Raw genomic sequence first — 20646 nt, 5'->3', positions numbered from 1 at the left:
TAATTTCATGATTATCATTCATTGTTTTGGTTATTCTCTCCACATAACAGGAGAAACATTAAGCACCAAGATTAATACCGCTTGTGACGAGCTACAAACAAGAGTAGCGTCCCATTTCCTTACTTTCGTTAATTGTCGTTTGTCAGATCAATCTTACACCAATCATGTAGTGGACGCGAGAGAAGCAACGCGTGAGGGACCACGGAGAAACCTTCAGCCCTAAGTTATAAATAGCACAAACGTAGTGAAAATGTTAAAATCTTAACGTAAATAGATCTCCGCCTGAACCATGACCCTCACTTTAAAACAAATGTGTATGCGATGATAACTTACACTATTATATACATACTTCCATTATTAGTCAACAAAAGCAAGGAAATATTTTACAAGATACGCGCTTTACTGAAAAAAAAAAAAAAGAGAAAAGAAAGAAGAAATCTGCCAGAAGAATTTCATTGGTATCTGGCATCACTCGTCACAAAGCAAAGCCTGAACCGCCCCTGGGTATTTCAGTTCTCGGCGAGACCCTGGAGGAGTCGTGACAGACCGGGTGGGAGTGATTGCTTGATTTGCTTCGACAAGTCAAGTCACGACGTACAGCTCGGAGAAGTTTCTTTTCCTTTGCATCCCCGTCCCATCAGATTTGTCTCTTGTGAATATTAAACAAATCCTAGTGTTCGATTTCTGCAGACGCATCGCTTCAAACAAGACTGCCATTTTTTTTTCTTTTTCATAAATATAAGCTGTTATGTCACTGAACACAGATACACATACAAACAAACAAAAGGAAATCAGGCAAACATGTCACAATGCTACAGAACTGATGGGAAAAGTTCGGTCATGTCACTCTCCGATGCCAGCACAGAGGCGTCACCGATGCCGGACGGGCGTTCGATCTGAGTTCAGGGAAGTAATAACAAAACTGTCCAACCAAGAGGCCAAGCGGAGGTACCACAGTATTGTGGTCACCTCCAAAGATGCCCACCGCCGGAACTGACAGGACCATTACTTCATATTCTCGGGTTTCTAGTCCCGCAGAACACGGAGACTATTTTGGAGAGGGAACACGTGCACCGCCACAGGCTGCACTGGTCGCGCCACCTGCACCTCACTTTACATACAAACGGTTTGCCGCAGTTTGCAATTTATTCTCTCTCTCTCTCTCTCTCTCTCTCTCTCTCTCTCTCTCTCTCTCTCTCTCTCTCTCTCTCTCTCTCTCTCTCTCATGATCTCTACCATTCATACATACGATACCAAGCTGCCAAAAATGTTACAGTATAACGCAGCTCATTCCAACACACCTTCGAACTTTTAAATAGCTTACATGCTCGCCCACCTATCCTTTCATACATACATGCTTCATGCTTCATCATCCTTTGTAGTTCATATAAAACTAGAACAACTGTGTTCAGACAGCTACTGACGATGGCTCAATATGGGATTTTTAAGCGCTCAAATGTATGAAACATTTCTATGATACCCAGTCGTAGAGTGAAACATTTGTTGACTCCCTAACACCGCCACGAATATATGTGATAATGGAAATGCATAAGCAAAATAATATATTTCACACGATAGGTCACGATCGTTTGCAGAAATATATGTCGCAATGCCTTCCAAATATATTTCACAGAAGTTTCTTTTATGAATCTTGATTAGCGAACACACAAAGTACTTACATACAACGCAGACCTTCACTATGTAGCCAAATAATTATTCATTGATATATACACTCAAGATCACAAAACGACAAAATTTGAAAATGATTCTAGGATTCGTTCCTGCTCAAACGTCCCAGCGTCTCACCGCTATCAATTCTGATATGCTGTAATAGAAGTTATTGGAATTTTCAAGGATGTTTCCATGGTTTTCCTAATACTTTAAAAAGGATTACACATCTTTAGTGGGGATAAACATCAGAAAGAATTCCGACTAATCATATCTGCAGCCTTTAAAACAGTGCCAATGAGAGAACGAAGCGTTTCAAAACACGGATGCAGCATTAGTGCCCAGCGCGATGATACTCACGAAGCATGACTTGCATAAGAAATAAGAACCTGCAGAAATCAAGATTATTATTATTTAAGCTGGACAAAAACTCCTTTTTTTTCTGTTACTTGTGTTATGGTCAATAAATTATTACTAATTTGTGTTTCATATCAGCCTTGTCACTGAGCACTGCCACATCTGTCATGACCCATAACTGTCACCTTTGAGATACAAGTTTTTTTTTAGTTCACTGTACTCACCTACAGAGATGCAGTGTACGCCTCCAGATGAATAAGGAACGGCCACAACACCGCTAAGCTAAGCACCCGGCGGCCACTGCTTCATATGTATAGAAAATGGCGGATGAACAAGAACCTTACAGAAAATACATTATTCTATTTTTAATTTTAGCTTCCAGCAGGGAGGAAAAACGATTTTGAAGATTACAAATAGTACTCTGGATCTATCAGTCCTAACGTAACCAATTTATAGGTCCTGCACCATAAGCTTCAAAACGCGAAATAACTATCTCTGTCAGACGCTATCCTATTGAAAAACCCTCACCGCTGTCATGCTGTAACGATTGAAATTCAATAGTTACTTTGATTTATCTGCCTCGCTACTGTTTCGGTACACACACATCCATTATAACACAAATATATGTCGATGATGCATTTTGTTTCATCTGTTTCCATCACATGGACCTTATTTACCAATGAATTGATATAAAAGGTACATTGTTGGCTGTTAAAATAGATGTGATACCATTTTCGACCTGTCTGAAACTAATCAAACTCATGAACTATTACCAAAGAAAGTTAATATTTTTGTTCAGCTATGCCATCCCCCTGCACTTCACAGACTCACACCCAACACACCCACAGTCATAACATCACATTAACATTCACCAGCACCTACCAAACATACCCATAACACCATATACACATGTCCACACCAGTAACAACACCCATAGTATTACTTACACCCATCCACACAACTGCAAATCTATCATAAGTGTCCATGTCATATATTATATACATACAGTAGACAGTGACTTTTCCTCCCTCGTTGCTGACTGGAATTGAAGGGTGTCTGCACAAGCCAAGTTCAGTAAATAAAGCTTCAATATACAGTAGTATTTGTCTTTATTTTCTAATGAATTTAATTATAAAACATTTCAGAAACACACTATGTAAATTGCACATTGAGCTTTATACATTGTGTTTGCTGTTGAGAAATAATGGAATGTTTGTATCAAGACCTGAACAGAACTTTTGTTTGGAATAACACTCGGGTGGGTGTCCAGCAAGTCCTCACAATGACCACCACACACACACTCAGAGACTGATCTTTAGTTGTCTGTTGCCAGTGATTCACAGCTGCAGTGTTTTGATCACTGAGCTGTCATTGCACCCACTGCTCCAAAGAAAGATGTTAATGATTTTTCACTCTTCTTCCAAACATTAAGCATGACTCTTCCATCCAACATCTTGGTAATGCATTAACATCCTTATTATATTTTGTACAACCCAAAAAAAATTAAATAAAAAAGAAGAGGATCTTTGATCCAGTTATTACAAATTTAATAATATGTACATATACATATGTGTATATTGTGTGAAGAAACAGCAGGGCCAGTGAAGTGTGTCATGTACTTAGGGATTTCCCCAGACAAGACTCAAAATCTAATTACTAAAATGTATGTTTCTTGCTAGTACTTCACATTTTTCTGCTTAATGGTACATGAGTAATTGAAATTTCCTCCAGCAAAAAACTAGGTAAGATGAGATAATCAATTACTTACATCTTTTAAACCCTAAGTCCTGTCACACTTGGCAGGAGCACATTAATTAATTCATAATGCGTCTTAGAAATAGTCATTGCTAGTTGTATTTGTTAGAGAATGAAAATGACTTTTCTACATAGTACATCAAGAACATTAGACATCAAAGAAAGATATTCATACATTGAGCACAATCTTCTCGCTTTGCATTTAACAGACTGCCTTCCTCAATTTAATAACCTACCTAAAATCTGAAAGACTCAGAATTAGTTGATTTCAAAATGCTCTTTATGGAAATATTGGACAAGATACGCTTTTGACAACTGATCATATTTGGGCTATGAGTGCAATCCTAAATTACTGGACGTCATTATGTTTCAGCTTCCATTAGATGAAAGCCTAACTGAGTGTTAAAGGATTCTACAAGGCATCATCACCCAACACTCCTCCAGCCCCTCACTGCCACGCCTACTGCGAGTCACCACTAGCTACTGCCTGTTCACTGACACATCCCTCCCATTGCAGGATTTACTTACTACTTGGTTTTCCTTTCTTTCAAACTCTATTCTTATGCGAGAATGTTTTCCTTTGGTACAGATATTCAACATAAATAAATTAATTCATATAAAGGGGCCTGGGATACACAGTCTACAGCAAGATTGGGGCTCAGCCACAAGAAAGTTCATGAAATACAAACAAATGAAAAAATAAACTGTTATCTTAAAAATGAAATTTTGTAAAACTTTACTTTAAGGCTCCCTGTATACTTTAAGACATCTTACTTTAACCTGACAAATATGACATGAAAATATGACTTGAAAAAAATTATTTTTTTCTAATGTTCCCTTCTTGTGGCTTACATCCCTGACATGCAGAGCAATAGGGCAACATGGGGAACAAACATATAACAATTATCATAGGCATTATCTCAACTATGACACTGACTACAAATACATACATACAACAAATTCACTAGTATCCTTATCATTCATAGATTTTCATTTACACATATGTATCTACTTTTAGATTTGTTTCAAATATGAATTTATGAAAATTTAGTCAACATCTAATTCAAAGGGATATTTGTTCAACTATAGGATGTCTTCACACAGATAAGCCATCATCTTGTCTTAGCACTTTCAGAACACTTCTGCTTTCCTCTGGCTCTGGCTTTATTACAACAAAAAAGACTAGCAGCCAACAGTCACACCTCTCATCTATCCACAGTATTTTGCTCAGTTATGTATTCCAAGCAATTCCTTGATAAGATCTTTCTTGTCATTCAAAATAGACAGTTCACATACACAACCCTACAGCTCAGTACCATCTTTCTTTGGTTATTGTAACATTATTCTAGGTAATACTGCCTGTGAATGTGGACACTAGTTTATTTACAATTTTAGTTTCACAATATAAAACTACATTGTTTCAATTTTCCTCTTGGGATACAAAGTTCTTATATACAACCACTTCCAATTACTGGAAAATGTACAAAGTGCCACACCATACACATGATGTGCCAAAATCATAAATGCCACAAAGCAACCCATAAATATCTAGCCAGGTCTTGAGTTGCACCATTCTACAGGAGACGTGATGCAAAATTTTCTAAATCCAGTTAGTGTTTTTGATCTCATGTCATATTCTTCATTGTGGACCTTGACCATACTGCAAAATAAATCTTATGAAAGATGTATGCTTGCAAAATCTGAAGATTGTACAGAAATGTTATAGAAAAATTCTGATTCCTTTGATTAAGTTTAAAGTGTAATGTTTACAATGGTGTTGCTACAAACAACATTAAAACTTACAAGCCAAGTATTCCTTTACTGGGACCAAACTGCTACCGGGAGACTGGTTGTTCCAAGCATATGGCATTATGAAACACTTTGATTAGGGATGACTGATGAATAGCTATTTTCACTAGACACATCTAACTGGATATTCAACTAATTCCACATCAGTACCAAATATCATATGACTAGATCATCTTGAAATTGACAAAGACAAAATTCTTACATAAGTAACATGAAATTAACATTACAATATAGAAAAAAAGTCAATTTTACATAATCTATGGCACCTATTCAAATAATCTGAGCTTTTTAGAAAATGAAACATGTAAGTTCTGTACAACACAATTCAAGTTCCTAAAATCATATACATATAATACAAAAATGTTTCTTAAAACATTCTAATCGCATATCAGCTACACTAACTTCATTAAATAATCTGTGATCTTTCTGCTAAAATTAACAGTCTAAGCTTTCTATCCACCATTAGCATACACATTTCTATCAAGCAATATAAAAACAGTTGTCAGTAACAGAAGCAATGAAGAAAAATTGAGCCTAATAATTTATTTTCTACAAACTAGTTAGTGCAACAGCAAATGAAGGTGTTACATAAAATATGGAAATACTGCCTTGTATGCATATGGTATACATCTGTTTTTATTTATAAGTACCAGATGCAATTAAAGCCAAATGTACAACTAAATTCACTAATAAATATTGCCGCTTTTACTTAAACTCGTAATTTTTCACTATGAGCAAGACATGAGATTCTTTAACGAATTACTTCTGCCTATCCTGGTCCCTAATCTGCAAAATCTGTCCTCTATTTCTCTCTTTTTCTCAGTTGTTCATGTCAACAAGCACTAATAAATGTGCCTTCCAGTGTGTATCTGGCTCCAAGCAGGCACACACTGGCAGCAATTATTACTTAGTTAATGAATATTTCTTGTTATTTACCACCTAGCAAGAGGTTTAAGGTGCATACTCTCAAGTTTTGAATATGCAACAAATGCAACTCATATTGTACACTTCACCACCACACAATATGCACTAGCACATCAAAGCAGATAAGAGTTGGATGTCTTAAGGACACACCTGCAAGCAAGGAGTTTCATAATCTTTTTTGGTAAACAAGTTTTAGACTGAAAAAATATGTATAATTTCTGATTGTGACTATTTGGCTACAACACATAAGTAGTAAATATAAATACACTACTGGTAAAGGAAATACTACTTACTTCATAGTACTTCAGTAACAGTACATGCTATAATGCTCTTCAGTATTGTTACAAAACAAATCTCTTTCCAAAATTAATACAGCTAGCATAATTATCTCCTGTAAGAAATTAGAGCTCTTGATAACATTCCTCTTCTAGATCTTTAGGCTAAATTAGAATTAACTCTTTTTTTTTATGCCTTTTGTAATAAAGAATACATTCAAGTACTGGCTGATCATTGTTAGCAAGATATAGAAACAGTTTCACAAAAAATAATAATTCAGAGAGTATACGCTAGTGATGTTGAAAACTTCAAAGTAATTAAGGCATTACCTCACCAGCAACATATTCTTCTGGTCCAGCTGGTATTAACTAATAAAAGCATTTGTAAGTGTCTGTGATAAATTAGCGAAAAGAAGCAGAATGAACAAAACCATTACAGTAAAGTTGTGCCAGCACTAATGCATCAAGTAAATGTCTGCTAAAGCAATCAATCTTGCACTCAACAACCTGAAGGTATTCACTACACAATCATACTGCTCCTGTAGTTACATATGTATGTACTATGGCATGACTGAGGGGAAGCCAATCACTATACTCAATGCTGTGATATTTTTTGCTGCAATGGATTAGGAACCTTTTGTTATGCATATGTGCAAGAATTCTAATCAATATCTATAACCCATTTATAATAATGAAGTAATCTCTTGGCTACATAAATATTATTCTACTTACCTAAGCAAATATATTGTGCTACACTTACTTCATGGCAAAATGCATCTGTGTGATCTATCAGAATGATTTTGTGCACTGGATATTTGACAATAATTTCACGTGTCCTTCCAACCAAATCTGAATTAATTTTCTGTGATTACAATAGAAAAAAAAAATAAAGAATTATGTATGCAAAAAATATATATATTTAAGAGTAATGAAGTAGTATATCCTTGTGCATTTTGTTTACTTACAACTACAAGTAGACTATCTTTATTTATCTCAGTGTAGTTTACAGTATGAAAGAAAAGTGCACGGTAAATATATGAGCGTGAGTTACGTGTTGTGCCAAGACCAAGTTCCCAAACATTTGGTCCCAAGGTGCTCAGGAGGGAAAAAAGTATACATACTGTACTATAGATGCAAACATGAACACTGTGTCTTTAAGGGAAGTTTGTGAAATGTACAAACAATATGACAGAATACAATGAAAACCCCCCCAAAATTTTTCCTGATTTGTGTGACAAATGAAAATACAATAGAATTTTTAATATTCATACAATATGAATTTTTGGTATGTCAAAATTTCATTCAAGCCAAAGATTGTTGTGGTTCTGACAGCTTGCAAATATCTTTACATAGCGTCCAGAATTACTCCACAGCATTGGTAATATTAGTGGAATACAGTCAGTGCCATCAAACTTCACATCAATCTCCATTGTGACTGCACAGCAACTCTGGCGACATCTTACAAACAGGTTGCCACATTTGTAACTGTGAGCCAAGATCTGCTGACTGATCTATAGTGAAAAAGAATTTATCCATGTGTTTGGAATAAAAATATCAAATAAGAAAATGTAACCAAAAGTAATAAATGTCTTCTACTGCATATCTGTATAAGGGTAACAGTGACATTAAATTCCATTCCAACAGATTTAAGAGTCCAGGCAGACAAATCCTTACTAAGAAGCATGCAAAATTATAGGTGTACACAAACTACATTGAGATGAATATTTTCAGATGATTGTGAGGAAAAGACATCAAACAACACCACAGCAACACTGGAGTTTTTAAATAGCAAATTGCAATATCACTCCTCATCTATAAAACAGTTCCCTTGATGCTTTCACTATTCACCCATAACAGTCAGGTATGTATAGAATGTTTCTTCATGAGTCCATTTCAGCATGTTATAGAAAGATAACTGCTTCATAGATGACACAACTGTACATCTCCAGTAGAAAAGAAACCCTAAAGTTGTACTTCACCACATGCTTACATGGAATAATCTACAAAGTTGAAACAGCATTAGAAATGTTTCTTTTTGCATGTTAAAGACAAAAAAAAGAAAAAAAGGAAAAGGCTAAAAACACCATGAAGAGAACCATGCAGTTAGTGGGTGCCCAGCGTCCTTTAGTAGAAGTCAGATGATTCGAGAGTCTTGCACTGCTTGGAGAGGGTAGCATACTGGCCATGGTTGGGCCCCATAGAGTGACTATGAGAATGGTGGTGGTTGTGGTGGTTGTCCCCTCGGCCCATTGTACTTACTGTGGTGGGGGCTGACCCACTTCCGCCTCCCATACTTCCCATCCCGTCACTATGGTAGAGCCGACCATTTCTGCAATGTTGGTGAGCACACATAGCATTGCTATACAGCATGTGAATAACTATGTCTATTCATTCAAAATGCAATATGATCTGCCGCCATGTTGGCGGGTTTGGCAGAGACAAGCAGAAACAGGTAAGGTTTACATACACATGGCACCATCTACTACTAACTTACCCTATCAAACACTAAAATATTTTGTATTCTGTTAATGAGAGATATATTATATATATATATATATATATATATATATATATATATATATATATATATATATATATATATATATATATATATATATATATATATATATATATATATATATATATATAAAGAAAATATGTGGCATAAAAATAAATATATGTTCTTTTTGCTCAAATAGTAAGGCACAAAGATATGCCTATTCTCTTCAGGTTACTCAGACTTTCCAGAACAATTATCAGGTAAGCAATTTTGATCTTCAGTACACTAAGTGCAGTCTGTGGATAGTAAAACCTACAGTATTACAGTATACAATAACTTTCCTTACAAAATAATGTGTACATCAGCCATGTTATCCAAAGATATAAGATGCTATAAAAGTTGTGAGAAATGGCATTGTATGTGCTGAGATTGTTATGTGCTGATTTTGTTAGAGGGTAGCACAGCAAAACATCAGAAGCATTCCACGTTTATGAAAGAACAGTAAGTCAAGTGAGGTATGAAATTTTGATGAGCTCGTCTGACCCTGCCGAAGAGGTAGAGGGGACACATCATGCAGGGACTTTGAGAATGACCAAAGCATATAGTGGGGTTTGTCATATGCATTCCAGGAGACAGATTATTTTAATACATATATTCCCTTGCATGAGCATCAGACAAGTGGAAACTTACGCAGAGAATCCACCAAGGTTTGCGGAGAGCAAGTGGGAGAGGGGGAGAATGAGATAATCAATAGTATTTTTCAACTGATATTTCATGGGTGCAGTTAAAACTCAGCAAATATACAGCTTTAAGAAATGTGCATTAAAATCTGCATTGAGGAAAGTTACAAAAAAAAGGGATAATCTTTTAACAAAAAAATACTGTATTACCAAAGAACTTGTGCTTCCAGTGATACGCTCTTCACCGTCATGAGTTTTACACCATAGCAGTGGTACAAAGTATCTCAGTTCACTTTGTTATTATTTATTATCTTGCATTAATCTATATGATGTGAGAGTTGTAACATACGTACTTGACCAGTGTTTCTATTTTCTCAAACTTATTCGAATTGTCTGCTCTGATTTTATGATGAATTTGGACGTCATTGGCAAAAAATGTACACTTTGACTGCATACTACACATTTGGGATGTCATTGTGAAGGTAAAGTACTCGTATCAGACAGGTCCCAGGATTGGTCCCTGTGGGTTATCATTCCTAACTTTAATCTACATGTGTAGATTTGACCCCACTTACTATTACACACGATAATATGGTCCACTTGTTAAAAATACTTTTATCTAGTGTAGTCCTTTCCCTTTAATGCCTTTTAATTAGTCTCATGTGATACATGTATACATGTCTACAATACTATGAAGTATAACTGATGTAAGATGTTATATTCAAACCTCCCAACTGATTTTGCTTGCCATTATCATTATCCTCACCCTCTATGTCATGATGCCCTTGAGTATAATTCACCTGTCATCAACTTTACCCTCCCCATAAGAGCTTAAGTAATCCAATCTATGGGTAAAGCTTTTACACATCACACAGTCCATCCATGTGCTCAAGGAGAAAAGTAACTGCTTGCTTATCAATTAAAAAAGACATTCACATCATGAGTATGGCATAAACCTCAGCCAGCCAAGTAACAGCTAAAAACACTGCCCACTAAACTAGCTCACTCAGACCTCAGTGTCACATCACAGTCATCTTCTGGTCTCACAACTCAGCCAGCTGTTCTCCTGTAGAAAGAGCTCAAAGCTCATACTGACTGACCTTCATGTGTGTAGGTGTGTATGTGCTGATTTACAACACAGGGTCTGAGCTACTCTTGTGTTATCCTCTCTTTATATTCTTTTCATATTTTATATATGTATATATATATATATATATATATATATATATATATATATATATATATATATATATATATATATATATATATATATATATATATATATATATATATATATATATATATATATATAACCTACCTATATACATATTCTTCTATATATTCAGCACATCAACCTCCAATGTGAGATGATGTAGCAAAAAATAGGATGCCTAAGTCCACACACACTCATAACCCACAAACATTTCCTAAAAAGAATTAAAATCACAACCTAACCGCTAAGGGGAGAGGACTGATCAGTGTAACGTTCAGTGGAGAAAGCAAACAGTCAGGAGGTGAAGTAGTGACATCAAATGATGATTGCCAGTCAGTAAACAGATTAAGAGGTTGACTTTCTGTATGCTCCTCTACAGAATGTTTTGCACCTATGACCTCACAACCATAACTCTATAGCACTAAGTTACAAACACCTTTACACCTTTGTGCAGCATCATAAAGTATTTCTTCTCATAAGATCAATCCTCTGCACACATGGCAAACATATAATAAAATGAATTCATTAAACAAGTAATTGATGACGTCAATGATGATGCTAAACAAATAAATGCAAATTAATAAAATCAAAACAATGACACCATACTTTATTATATGTAGGTTAAGTTTTTTTGTGATTAGTAAAATCACTTACTAGGTACTTCTTTTCTTTTCTTTTTTTTCATTTTATACTGACATTAGTTACATTCTTATATAAATATGTGAAAAAAAAATGTTTTCTTATTCTAATATTTAAAATAATCATATTAATTAAAGTTTTCTATTACCTGAATGTCACACTTCCAGTAATTCCAAAAGATGATAATGTTTTAAGGAAGAACAATACTCACAAGGTTCCTGGGAAAGGTGGTGTCTGGGGTGGAGTGTGGGAGTGGCGTGGGCGGGAGTAGCCGGGACCTCCCAGTGACGTGAGGGTGCCTCCCCGTGACCCTCGACCCGGCAAGAATGGGTCGCGCTCTTCACATGATCCCGGCTCAGCTCTAGTGAACAAACATGAGTAATGTGTTGATATTTTTTTCACATTAATTACTTTGTTAAGGGTAATATAAAGGTAAGAAACAGGATATACATACTTGTAATGCCATTCATATACATCAGATACACCTGCTTTTCTCTCTATTCCTATGACCTGAACTCTTTCAAGAAGGGATATAATCCATTTGGATGTTCACTATGGAAACTGACACGTCAATGAGTCTTTTTTTATTTTTTTTTCTCTAGGCCAGAGCACCTTACATAAAAGAAAATAATAAGTGCCAGCCACACACCATATACAAGATTGACAACCATAGCTGAGAGTTCAGTACTCTAAATTCCAAGGCTAGATGAGCTTGAGTTTAAATTCATCTACTCTGTTGTCTGCTCCATGGCAAGGGAATTACCCAAGTGTGTCTCCATTACCTCCTGTCTGCACATACTCATATATCATGCCTACATGTGCTATTCCTCACACTCCATTATTTTTTTCCTCTTTCCCAAATACACCTACACTTTGTCCTATTCTATCCACAGTCTGGGAATACCAAGCCATCATAAATCCCATGTTACACAAGAAAGGGTCTCACTTGTGGTTGAGGTAGATCCAAGTGTGGGAGGTGAACCAGACCAAAATGGTGAAGAGAAGACCACTCCCTGCAGCTGACAACAACAGGTACACCACACCAGACCTGCAAAGAAAGGTAACAATAAGCTTCAGGATTTGAGATCTGTAATTGTTTGAAAATTTGTTATTCTATACAATGTCAATCTATTCAATGTTCCTATACAATGGGAACTTGAGTCTCATGCTTACTTCAGTGACAACTTATACAAGATCTGCAAATTGGGAAGTCTAGTAGGAATATAACTTCATTTTGTCCTAAATTTGAAAAGAAAACATGAATATCTGGAGTAATCAGTGAACGAAAGCATCAGTCAGTGCCAGTAATACCACATTTGCATCACCTCACCTGGTGAAATCATGTTGCTAGAGCTGATAGTGTGATAGAATACAACAGTCTAATTCATGAACACATTTGTTAGGTTGCACAATCACAACTACTTAGCTTATGTCCTGTGCCTACCCTTTGCCTTACTACAACATGAAAGAGTACAAACCTCACAACTTGTCTCTGTCAAGTCTGATAACTGAAATCTGGATCTCTTGCCTGCAAATCCTGCATACTGATCCTAATGCCACAAGACTTCAGTAATGATAGTAATAAATACTAGTGTTACATTCAGGAAGCATCTCTTACATCGCCTGGTCACAGGTGGCACTAAGAGCAGTGTTGTAGTGCTGATGCCATTTATGACACTCCAGTAGGCTGGCCACCTCAGCTAGGCTCCGTTGAGAAGTGTTCACATATGAACTTATGCGATCCAGGCGAGGATGGATCTGAAGAAAGAAAAGAATGTTTTACCTGCTACTATCCATAAACTCCCATTTGAGCATACTCTGTTCTCATTTGCACTCTCATGTTCTATGACTGAAATCTTTTCATTTGATGGCCTTCCTCTCATGCCCACATTATCTGGAAGATACCCAGCTGTGTAGTTCTATGTTAAATCCAGCACTCTGGAAATAAACCTTTGTAATCATCATCACACTCTCAAAGTTCCTTCACTCCAGATTACTTACAAGATTAGATTCATAGTGAGCGTCAGCAATGCGGGTGACTTTGTTGAGGGAGTTGAGAACAACTTTAGCAGCTTTCTGGGCATGGGTGAGGTAGGTGGCAAAGGGGGAAGGTTGGGTCGGATCGCAGCGAAGGTAGTAAGCCGGCACCTTCTTTGATACCAGTTTGCCAAGCTGTTCTTCTAGGAATGGGTTGGGGTCCATGCACCAGTCTGACAGAGCCTGAAGAACATTGCTTATATAGTGAAACATGCCTTTCATATGAAATTGTTAATAGCCACAAATGTCATAAATCATTTAATTCTGAAAGATTTAATCAATTAAATTCAGAAGTTAAATCAATAACATCTTCAACCTGTACTCACTACTGAAGTCACTAAATAGAGTGAAGTTAAGCCCCAACACAAAATCATGGCTAGCAGTCCAAGAACTGAAAATCTGTAATAAAAAGAGATTACCAATTACAGGAATGTCTTGCCAGAATCTTTATATTACAACTATCATTAAAAACTACAAATGATATTTAGAAAAACTACAGAAGGATAAATTAGCCAATGATAAAAGGCACAGAAAAGCACTTGATTAATGTACAATACAAGGATCACACAAGTTCAGCACTATAGTACTCCCTTCACTCATACCACTAAACTTGGAAAATTTATCCACCCATCCATCCACTAAAGTTGCCAGTTATACAGTCTACCATCCTGCTACCAATCCAATCCACCAACCACCCATTTTTCCATATATCCATCCACTACTCAACCAGGCAGACTGCTTCTCACCTCAGCTATGATAAAACTTTAGCTTTCCCGCAAATTGTAGATTATCTATGCATTCCTAATGGTATGAGCATGAAACTTGCATTAATTCAAAATAACTCAATGGAAGAGGTAAGCCACTAACGTGATGAGAGTGCACCGCGAGTGTTTTGCCACGCCGGCCATCACCACCAGCACTACCATCATCAGGATCCCGGTGAGGCCCAGTGTGCTCACCCACCTCCCAAGCTCTGCAACCCCAAGCATGCGCACCAATCCTCCCATCTTTGCCCCAGACATCTGCAAACATACAAGTCAGTCAGCATTTTGTATTTTAAAATGAACTACTACATTAAGCACAAAGAAGTATCTACATTTCACTATAAAGCATATGTATTATGGATAGAACAAAGAGATAGAACAAATTTAAAAATCATTACCATAGAATTGATATCATCTACATTGATGATAAGGACTTCTGATATGTTTCCTTGCATGTAATGAAGACTTTCAATGATGAACATTTTCACCGTTCCATTGTCAATTTGTTCTTGTTGAACTGTCTCCTTAAAGAGGTTCAGCTGTGGCTCCAAATTCCTCCGAATTGTTTGATCAAATTGTGTGGTCTGTCAGGAGGAAGAAAAATCCATTATTTTTCTATGTATTACAGCCAATCAGTAACAGCTAATATTAAGTACAGTTATATACCTACCATAAAACCAAGAATTCTACTTTGCCAAATCAAAATTAAAATCATCACCACACAAAGATACGCCTTGTATTAATGAAGGCTGCCAGACACAATGATTAGGGTGGTGGTAATGTGGCCATCACTGGCTACATTATGCACAGAATTTACTTAGCAGCTAATACAATCCTGCAAAAGTTAACAAACACCACACCAGCAGGGAGGCTCAGCACTTTCCTTTACTCATTACCAAGTGATCTGTAAATTTTGCTATCAGCTCATCACAGTGAATTCTGTACTGTCTGTAACACTGAATCTAAACTATGAATTTGATTCAAAACATACACCGTAAACAACAAAAGACCTCATATCCAGCCTTTTTCAGGACCTGTAGCATAGAGAACATTTCTGACCATTGCTTTCCTTACCTGATTACTGAGCGAGTGAGTCAGGCTAGTGATGTTGCCGAGGGAGTGCACCATCCGGGTGACACCTTCATGCACCTCCTCGTTGCCCCACACACTCACTGCCAGAGCACCCCTGGTGATGCACAACATAAATTTGCAGCAGGAGGAAAAAGCTGTGGTAATAAACTTCATGTATGCAATAAATGTAATACATATTTACATAAAGTGTGCTCTCTCCTACATTAGTATCATGCACTGATGTACATATATGCATATGCATGTACAGCGAGTTTCACCAGTTTGGTGATATGTATCTAGACTAGATTCCCCAGGTGGGAAAAGTAAGCAAATGTTAATTCCTCAACATTTTAGCAACATGTAGTGCTGTAGGTTACCATAAAGCAATTTTCTCAATGCTTGTGGTACATATATGTACTATCATAATAATTATACTACAAATGTACAAAATTTAAATGGATATCAGACTCAAGAGCATAAAAACATTTTTTTCTTGATTGTTTAACGTTCCATGTTTCTAGATTTTACTTATACAAAGCCAACATCCATATTATTAGCAGTATGCAGTACATGTCTCTTGGTCTATACTACATACTGTATGTACATAAAAATCCTTCTGTAATAAATTCCCTCTTTAATACAAAAATTAGAACTAAAATACACTCAGTGCAGACGAGTGCCTTACAGTGTTAAAATAGCGAAGAGAACAAGGGTGACTTTGAGGCAGGTTATGGAGCCCGGCTTGCGCGGCCGATTGTCGCAGCATCGTGTCAGCAGGTACAGTAACAACACCAGCAGGGTCAAGATCAGTATTCCAGCAGGAACAGATCCAATTATTCCGAGGCTCTGCAAAAAAACAAAAACTCACATTATCCATTGTCCCTAAAGTGCTACCCCTCAATCCCATCACCACCTCATCCACACTTGTTTTACTCATCCCTCAACAGCAACAGCAGCAGCATAATTCCTGGTAATATGTCACTCTTTCTTACTTAGGCCTCTTGGTTATCTAGGTGTTCCTGAGTACAAGGCTAAATAAATGTACAAAATCTTCCCTCTGGCAAAAAGAGAAAAAGAAAGAAAAAAAAAAAAAAAGAAAAAGAAATCTTATATATTAAATCATATATTTCATTGTTGCACCAAGAAGCACACACCTCCTGATAGACGGGGGAGAAAGGGTTGAAGGTGGAGTTGACAGGGTGCAGCGTAAGGTTGATGTGTGGTGTGCTGTGGAACCACTCAACCCAGAACACCCGCTGCACCACCGCCTCGGACACCACCCTGTGCACCTGCATCCTCCCCTCCTAGTGGCGGCTCCTCCTCCTCCTCCCTCCTGACCAGCACGGCGACCCTCTCACGTACTACCACACTCGCCTCACTCTCATTCTGGAACTGTAAGGAGGAACTGTTAGGAGCAATGCAGTGTTGGTCTTGCATACACAGGTTACAAAAAATTATAATTAGATATTGATTTACAATCATTGTGTGATCCCGAAATAAACAATAAAAATAAACTAATCAATGTAAAGAATATCATTTATTAAAGCAAAGTTCAATAAATCTAAATAATGTAAAGAAACAAACTAAATGTAGATAAAAGAGAATTAAGAAAGGCTATTATGTAATCATGTGTACTCTGATATGCAAGAAAACATTTGGGGGAGAATTCAAGCATTCATAATTAGCACACATCAAGACATAACACATCCGCGTCAGTAACTATATAATTATTATTATTATTATCGTGAGAAATTGCATATGATCGGATTCTAATCATACGCGCTGAGCAGTGCTTGCACACTTAATGGTATTAGTTGTGTTTATATTTCCCCTGAACATGCAACACAGAGATAAATAAATACGTTGTTTTGAAATATATGTATTATTTTCTCTGGTATGCTTCACAAGTAACTATTTGGGGATGTTTTATTTTTCCCGGTAACTTGAAGACCCCTGCAAAGCAACCGCGACATCTGTGTCTCGCACAGAGCAACCATGGCGGCGAGAGAGACACATTATGTGTGCTTCATTTGGGGAAATGCAGGATAATGAAGTAGCCCACTCACTGATTCTGGAAATACAGCGCGGTAGAAAATGAGGAAATTTTGCCTGGAGCAGGCGGTGCGCCGGAACAGCGCGAGGCAGACGCGCGGTGCCCTATCCCCCTGAACCTGAGCGTGCCTGACTGGCAAGGCAATCCGGTGGGCGCCACGCGGGCCGCGCCTCGCCGGGACGTGCAACAAGGAATCGATACGACGTGAATCTTGTACAACATGCAATCGCCTCTTTAATGATGAGCTATTCCCACGCAATCCCTCATTCCTCTACTGTGGTTGGTAGACAGAAAAGTAGCGACAATATGAACGCTCTCTCTCTCTCTCTCTCTCTCTCTCTCTCTCTCTCTCTCTCTCTCTCTCTCTCTCTCTCTCTCTCTCTCTGACACAAGCCGCGACACCCGCCACCATAGGCAAGCAGTCAGACCTGCCCTCAGACAGGCTACAGACGAGGTAGGGTGCTGAGTAGCTACTGTATGTAGTAGTGCAAGGAGGAACCCCGATGACAGACGCTACTATGAGGAGTGCTTGCCTTTTCTTCCCGACCTTCCTGAACTCAGAATTATACACGAACTATATATTTATGAACGATAACGCTTAATACAACATGGCTTCCCAATGCATCACAGAAAAACGGTTCTTTAGTCACGGGTTCATGAGCATTGGCAAACAAATACGAGTACAGTGGTGTCCATTCTCACGCTCTGAATACACGCCTTCACGATCAGCCCACAGCGCGTCTCCCTCCCTCTCCTCCCTGGCTGCCGTGTGTGCTGTCCTTAGTCCACTGTTTCTCCTCAAGGGAAGTCCACAGGTATCTTAGCATTGCGACACAGATGCTTCCCTCACGCAGGTAAAGCGATATGACTGACTTTTTTTTTGAGGATTACTAATACATGTCTAATTTTGGATAATCCTTTTGGCTCTACTCTTTGAGGTATTGGCCTGCCTTTTTGTATTCCATGCCCAGTCCCTCTTGCATAAAATAATCATCACTATCATTAGCTCCATCATTTTCGTCGTCATCTGAAGACGAAATCACTTTTTTTTTTTTAAGTCACATGCCAGCCCCAATTAAATAAATTAAATCATGACTATTATCACCACCAACATTCTCATCATCCCCTGGAAACACAATCACCACGAATACTACGCACGGCAGCAAGCCAAGTGATGTTTTCTAAGCTTACGAGGATATGAGGAGTCCCCGCTTTCCCTCCACCCTCCCCCTATCCCGCTTCGTGACGCAATGTGTGCCAGTATCAGTATGCTTTGTATGTAGACGTGGTGCTCGGTGTGTGTGTGTGTGTGTGTGTGTGTGTGTGCGTGTGTGTGTGTGTGTGTGCCGCAGGGGAGGGAGGATGCTAGTCTGTATATCATGGTGAAGCTTTCATGTGCATCACAGACATCTAGCGTAATGAAATGAATAAGGCAGATCAGTCAGTCAGTCAGTGAGGTAATCAGTCAGTGGTGCAAGGGAATTCAAGCCGAAGTGATGTGTTAAAGGGAGGAGGGTTAGCGAGTGATTCAGTCTCTAAGAATACTTCATCCTTAACAACGATGCTCATTGACCATCATACTTGAAATCCATACGAGTGAAACATCAGACGCCATTACTTTAAATGTTTCATAATTATTTTACATCAATAAAACTCCCGCAGTACTGAGGCCTTTCATCTGAAATACCCAACCTTTCATGTGCACGAGACTCTTTGTTCAGTGAATCGAGTTATGTAAATAATCGGTTCACTCTCCTTTGTCAAAACAATACAGGATTAAGTCGCCAGGAGCCAAGAGTGAGATGGAAGATGAGGGAGGCCGTCGGGGGGAGCCGGGAGCCGCAGGGCGCTACACAAGGCAGGTGGTGTATCTGCAGCAGCCTGCCACACTGAACGAACCCGAGGCTCGTGTTTGTTTTCTAAATACTGAATGTGAGGAGATGCCCCGTCCACCCCGGGCAGGTTCCAACAGCTTGAAAGACAACAACTATTTCTCTTTCAGCTGCAATTGTTGATCAATAAAATATGCAACGTTTGTACGGATCCCAGTACAATACTCTCCCCAAAAGGTAAGTATACGGCAACAATTAACAGAAAGGCATTTAATTAATGAAAAGTTACAAATTACTTTAAAACATTAACCTCAGCGTTATTTGGGCGAATGAATTAACGCCAGCAAAATTAAACACCAGGAATAACAACAAAAAAGTATAGTCATGAACACAGGAAGGGAGGTCAGAGAGCAAAGGTCAACAGATCAACGGGGAGGGGAGAAGGGGAGGGAAAGGATACTGAACCCTCCGTCTCCTCCTTCAGCCACCTCCACTCCTGCCCCTCACCCCGGCACACACTCATCCCCATCCCCTCCTGCAGTCCCACACGCCTCAATGGAGCTATCTGAGCGAGGACTCGTGAATGAGGGAACTGTGGGGGCCTCTCCAAGACTCCCTACCCGCCAGACTGTAAGAGGCCAAAAATGTTAAGCCTCAGTGTGGACAGTCAACACGTGAGGCCAGGAGGCAGGCAGAGGATGGACGCAACAGAGCACGGGAATACACAGAGGGGCGTCCTTTTGGTCACTATTCAGACGTTAACACCGAGGAGACACTCACGAGGATGGGTCGCGTTTCTGTCGCCGAGGTGCAAAGCTTTCTCCTCTCATCAAGAATGTTTTCAAAGACCCACAGTGAAGATAAGTCAGGATCGGTTTATTTTATGTTGTTGTTTTCATTAATGATGCATAAATCTAACTGAACGCTCGCCAAATCATGAAACATCCCTAAAACTGCAATGATGTCCACTACACCCTGTCTGAGGTAGTCGAGGTGAAGCGTTCATGCGTTTTACAATACCAGTTGAGCAAAAACGAGATAAATAACTGGAAAGGGAAGCTCACACTAT

The 20646-nt window shown here is 38.3% G+C and overlaps 1 protein-coding gene across 9 annotated transcripts in view; it reads right to left on the bottom strand.

Annotated features, from left to right (window-relative positions):
* Nucleotides 1–3117: 3117 nt before the first annotated feature.
* LOC135106056 (protein tweety-2-like) overlaps nucleotides 3118–20646 on the bottom strand; it is an 89543-nt gene continuing 72014 nt past the window's right edge. For 3 of the 9 annotated variants that reach the window (XM_064014880.1, XM_064014878.1, XM_064014879.1), the window contains 11 exons: nucleotides 16847–17084; nucleotides 16378–16538; nucleotides 15696–15807; nucleotides 15020–15205; nucleotides 14725–14879; nucleotides 14184–14256; nucleotides 13822–14040; nucleotides 13439–13578; nucleotides 12767–12868; nucleotides 12032–12181; nucleotides 3118–9117 (listed from right to left, as the gene is read on the bottom strand). In XM_064014880.1, coding sequence (XP_063870950.1) covers nucleotides 8913–9117; nucleotides 12032–12181; nucleotides 12767–12868; nucleotides 13439–13578; nucleotides 13822–14040; nucleotides 14184–14256; nucleotides 14725–14879; nucleotides 15020–15205; nucleotides 15696–15807; nucleotides 16378–16538; nucleotides 16847–16987 — 1644 coding nt within the window. In that variant the 5' untranslated portion in view covers nucleotides 16988–17084 and the 3' untranslated portion in view covers nucleotides 3118–8912. Of the gene's footprint in view, nucleotides 9118–9468; nucleotides 9974–12031; nucleotides 12182–12766; nucleotides 12869–13438; nucleotides 13579–13821; nucleotides 14041–14183; nucleotides 14257–14724; nucleotides 14880–15019; nucleotides 15206–15695; nucleotides 15808–16377; nucleotides 16539–16846; nucleotides 17085–20646 lie in introns of those variants that run through there. The other 6 variants (XM_064014882.1, XM_064014881.1, XR_010271111.1 and 3 more) reach the window with 5 other exon arrangements.

Source organism: Scylla paramamosain, chromosome 12 (genome assembly GCF_035594125.1).
Source record: "Scylla paramamosain isolate STU-SP2022 chromosome 12, ASM3559412v1, whole genome shotgun sequence".
Classification (NCBI taxonomy): Eukaryota; Metazoa; Arthropoda; class Malacostraca; order Decapoda; family Portunidae; genus Scylla; species Scylla paramamosain.
This window is presented reverse-complemented; position numbering and strand designations above follow the sequence as displayed.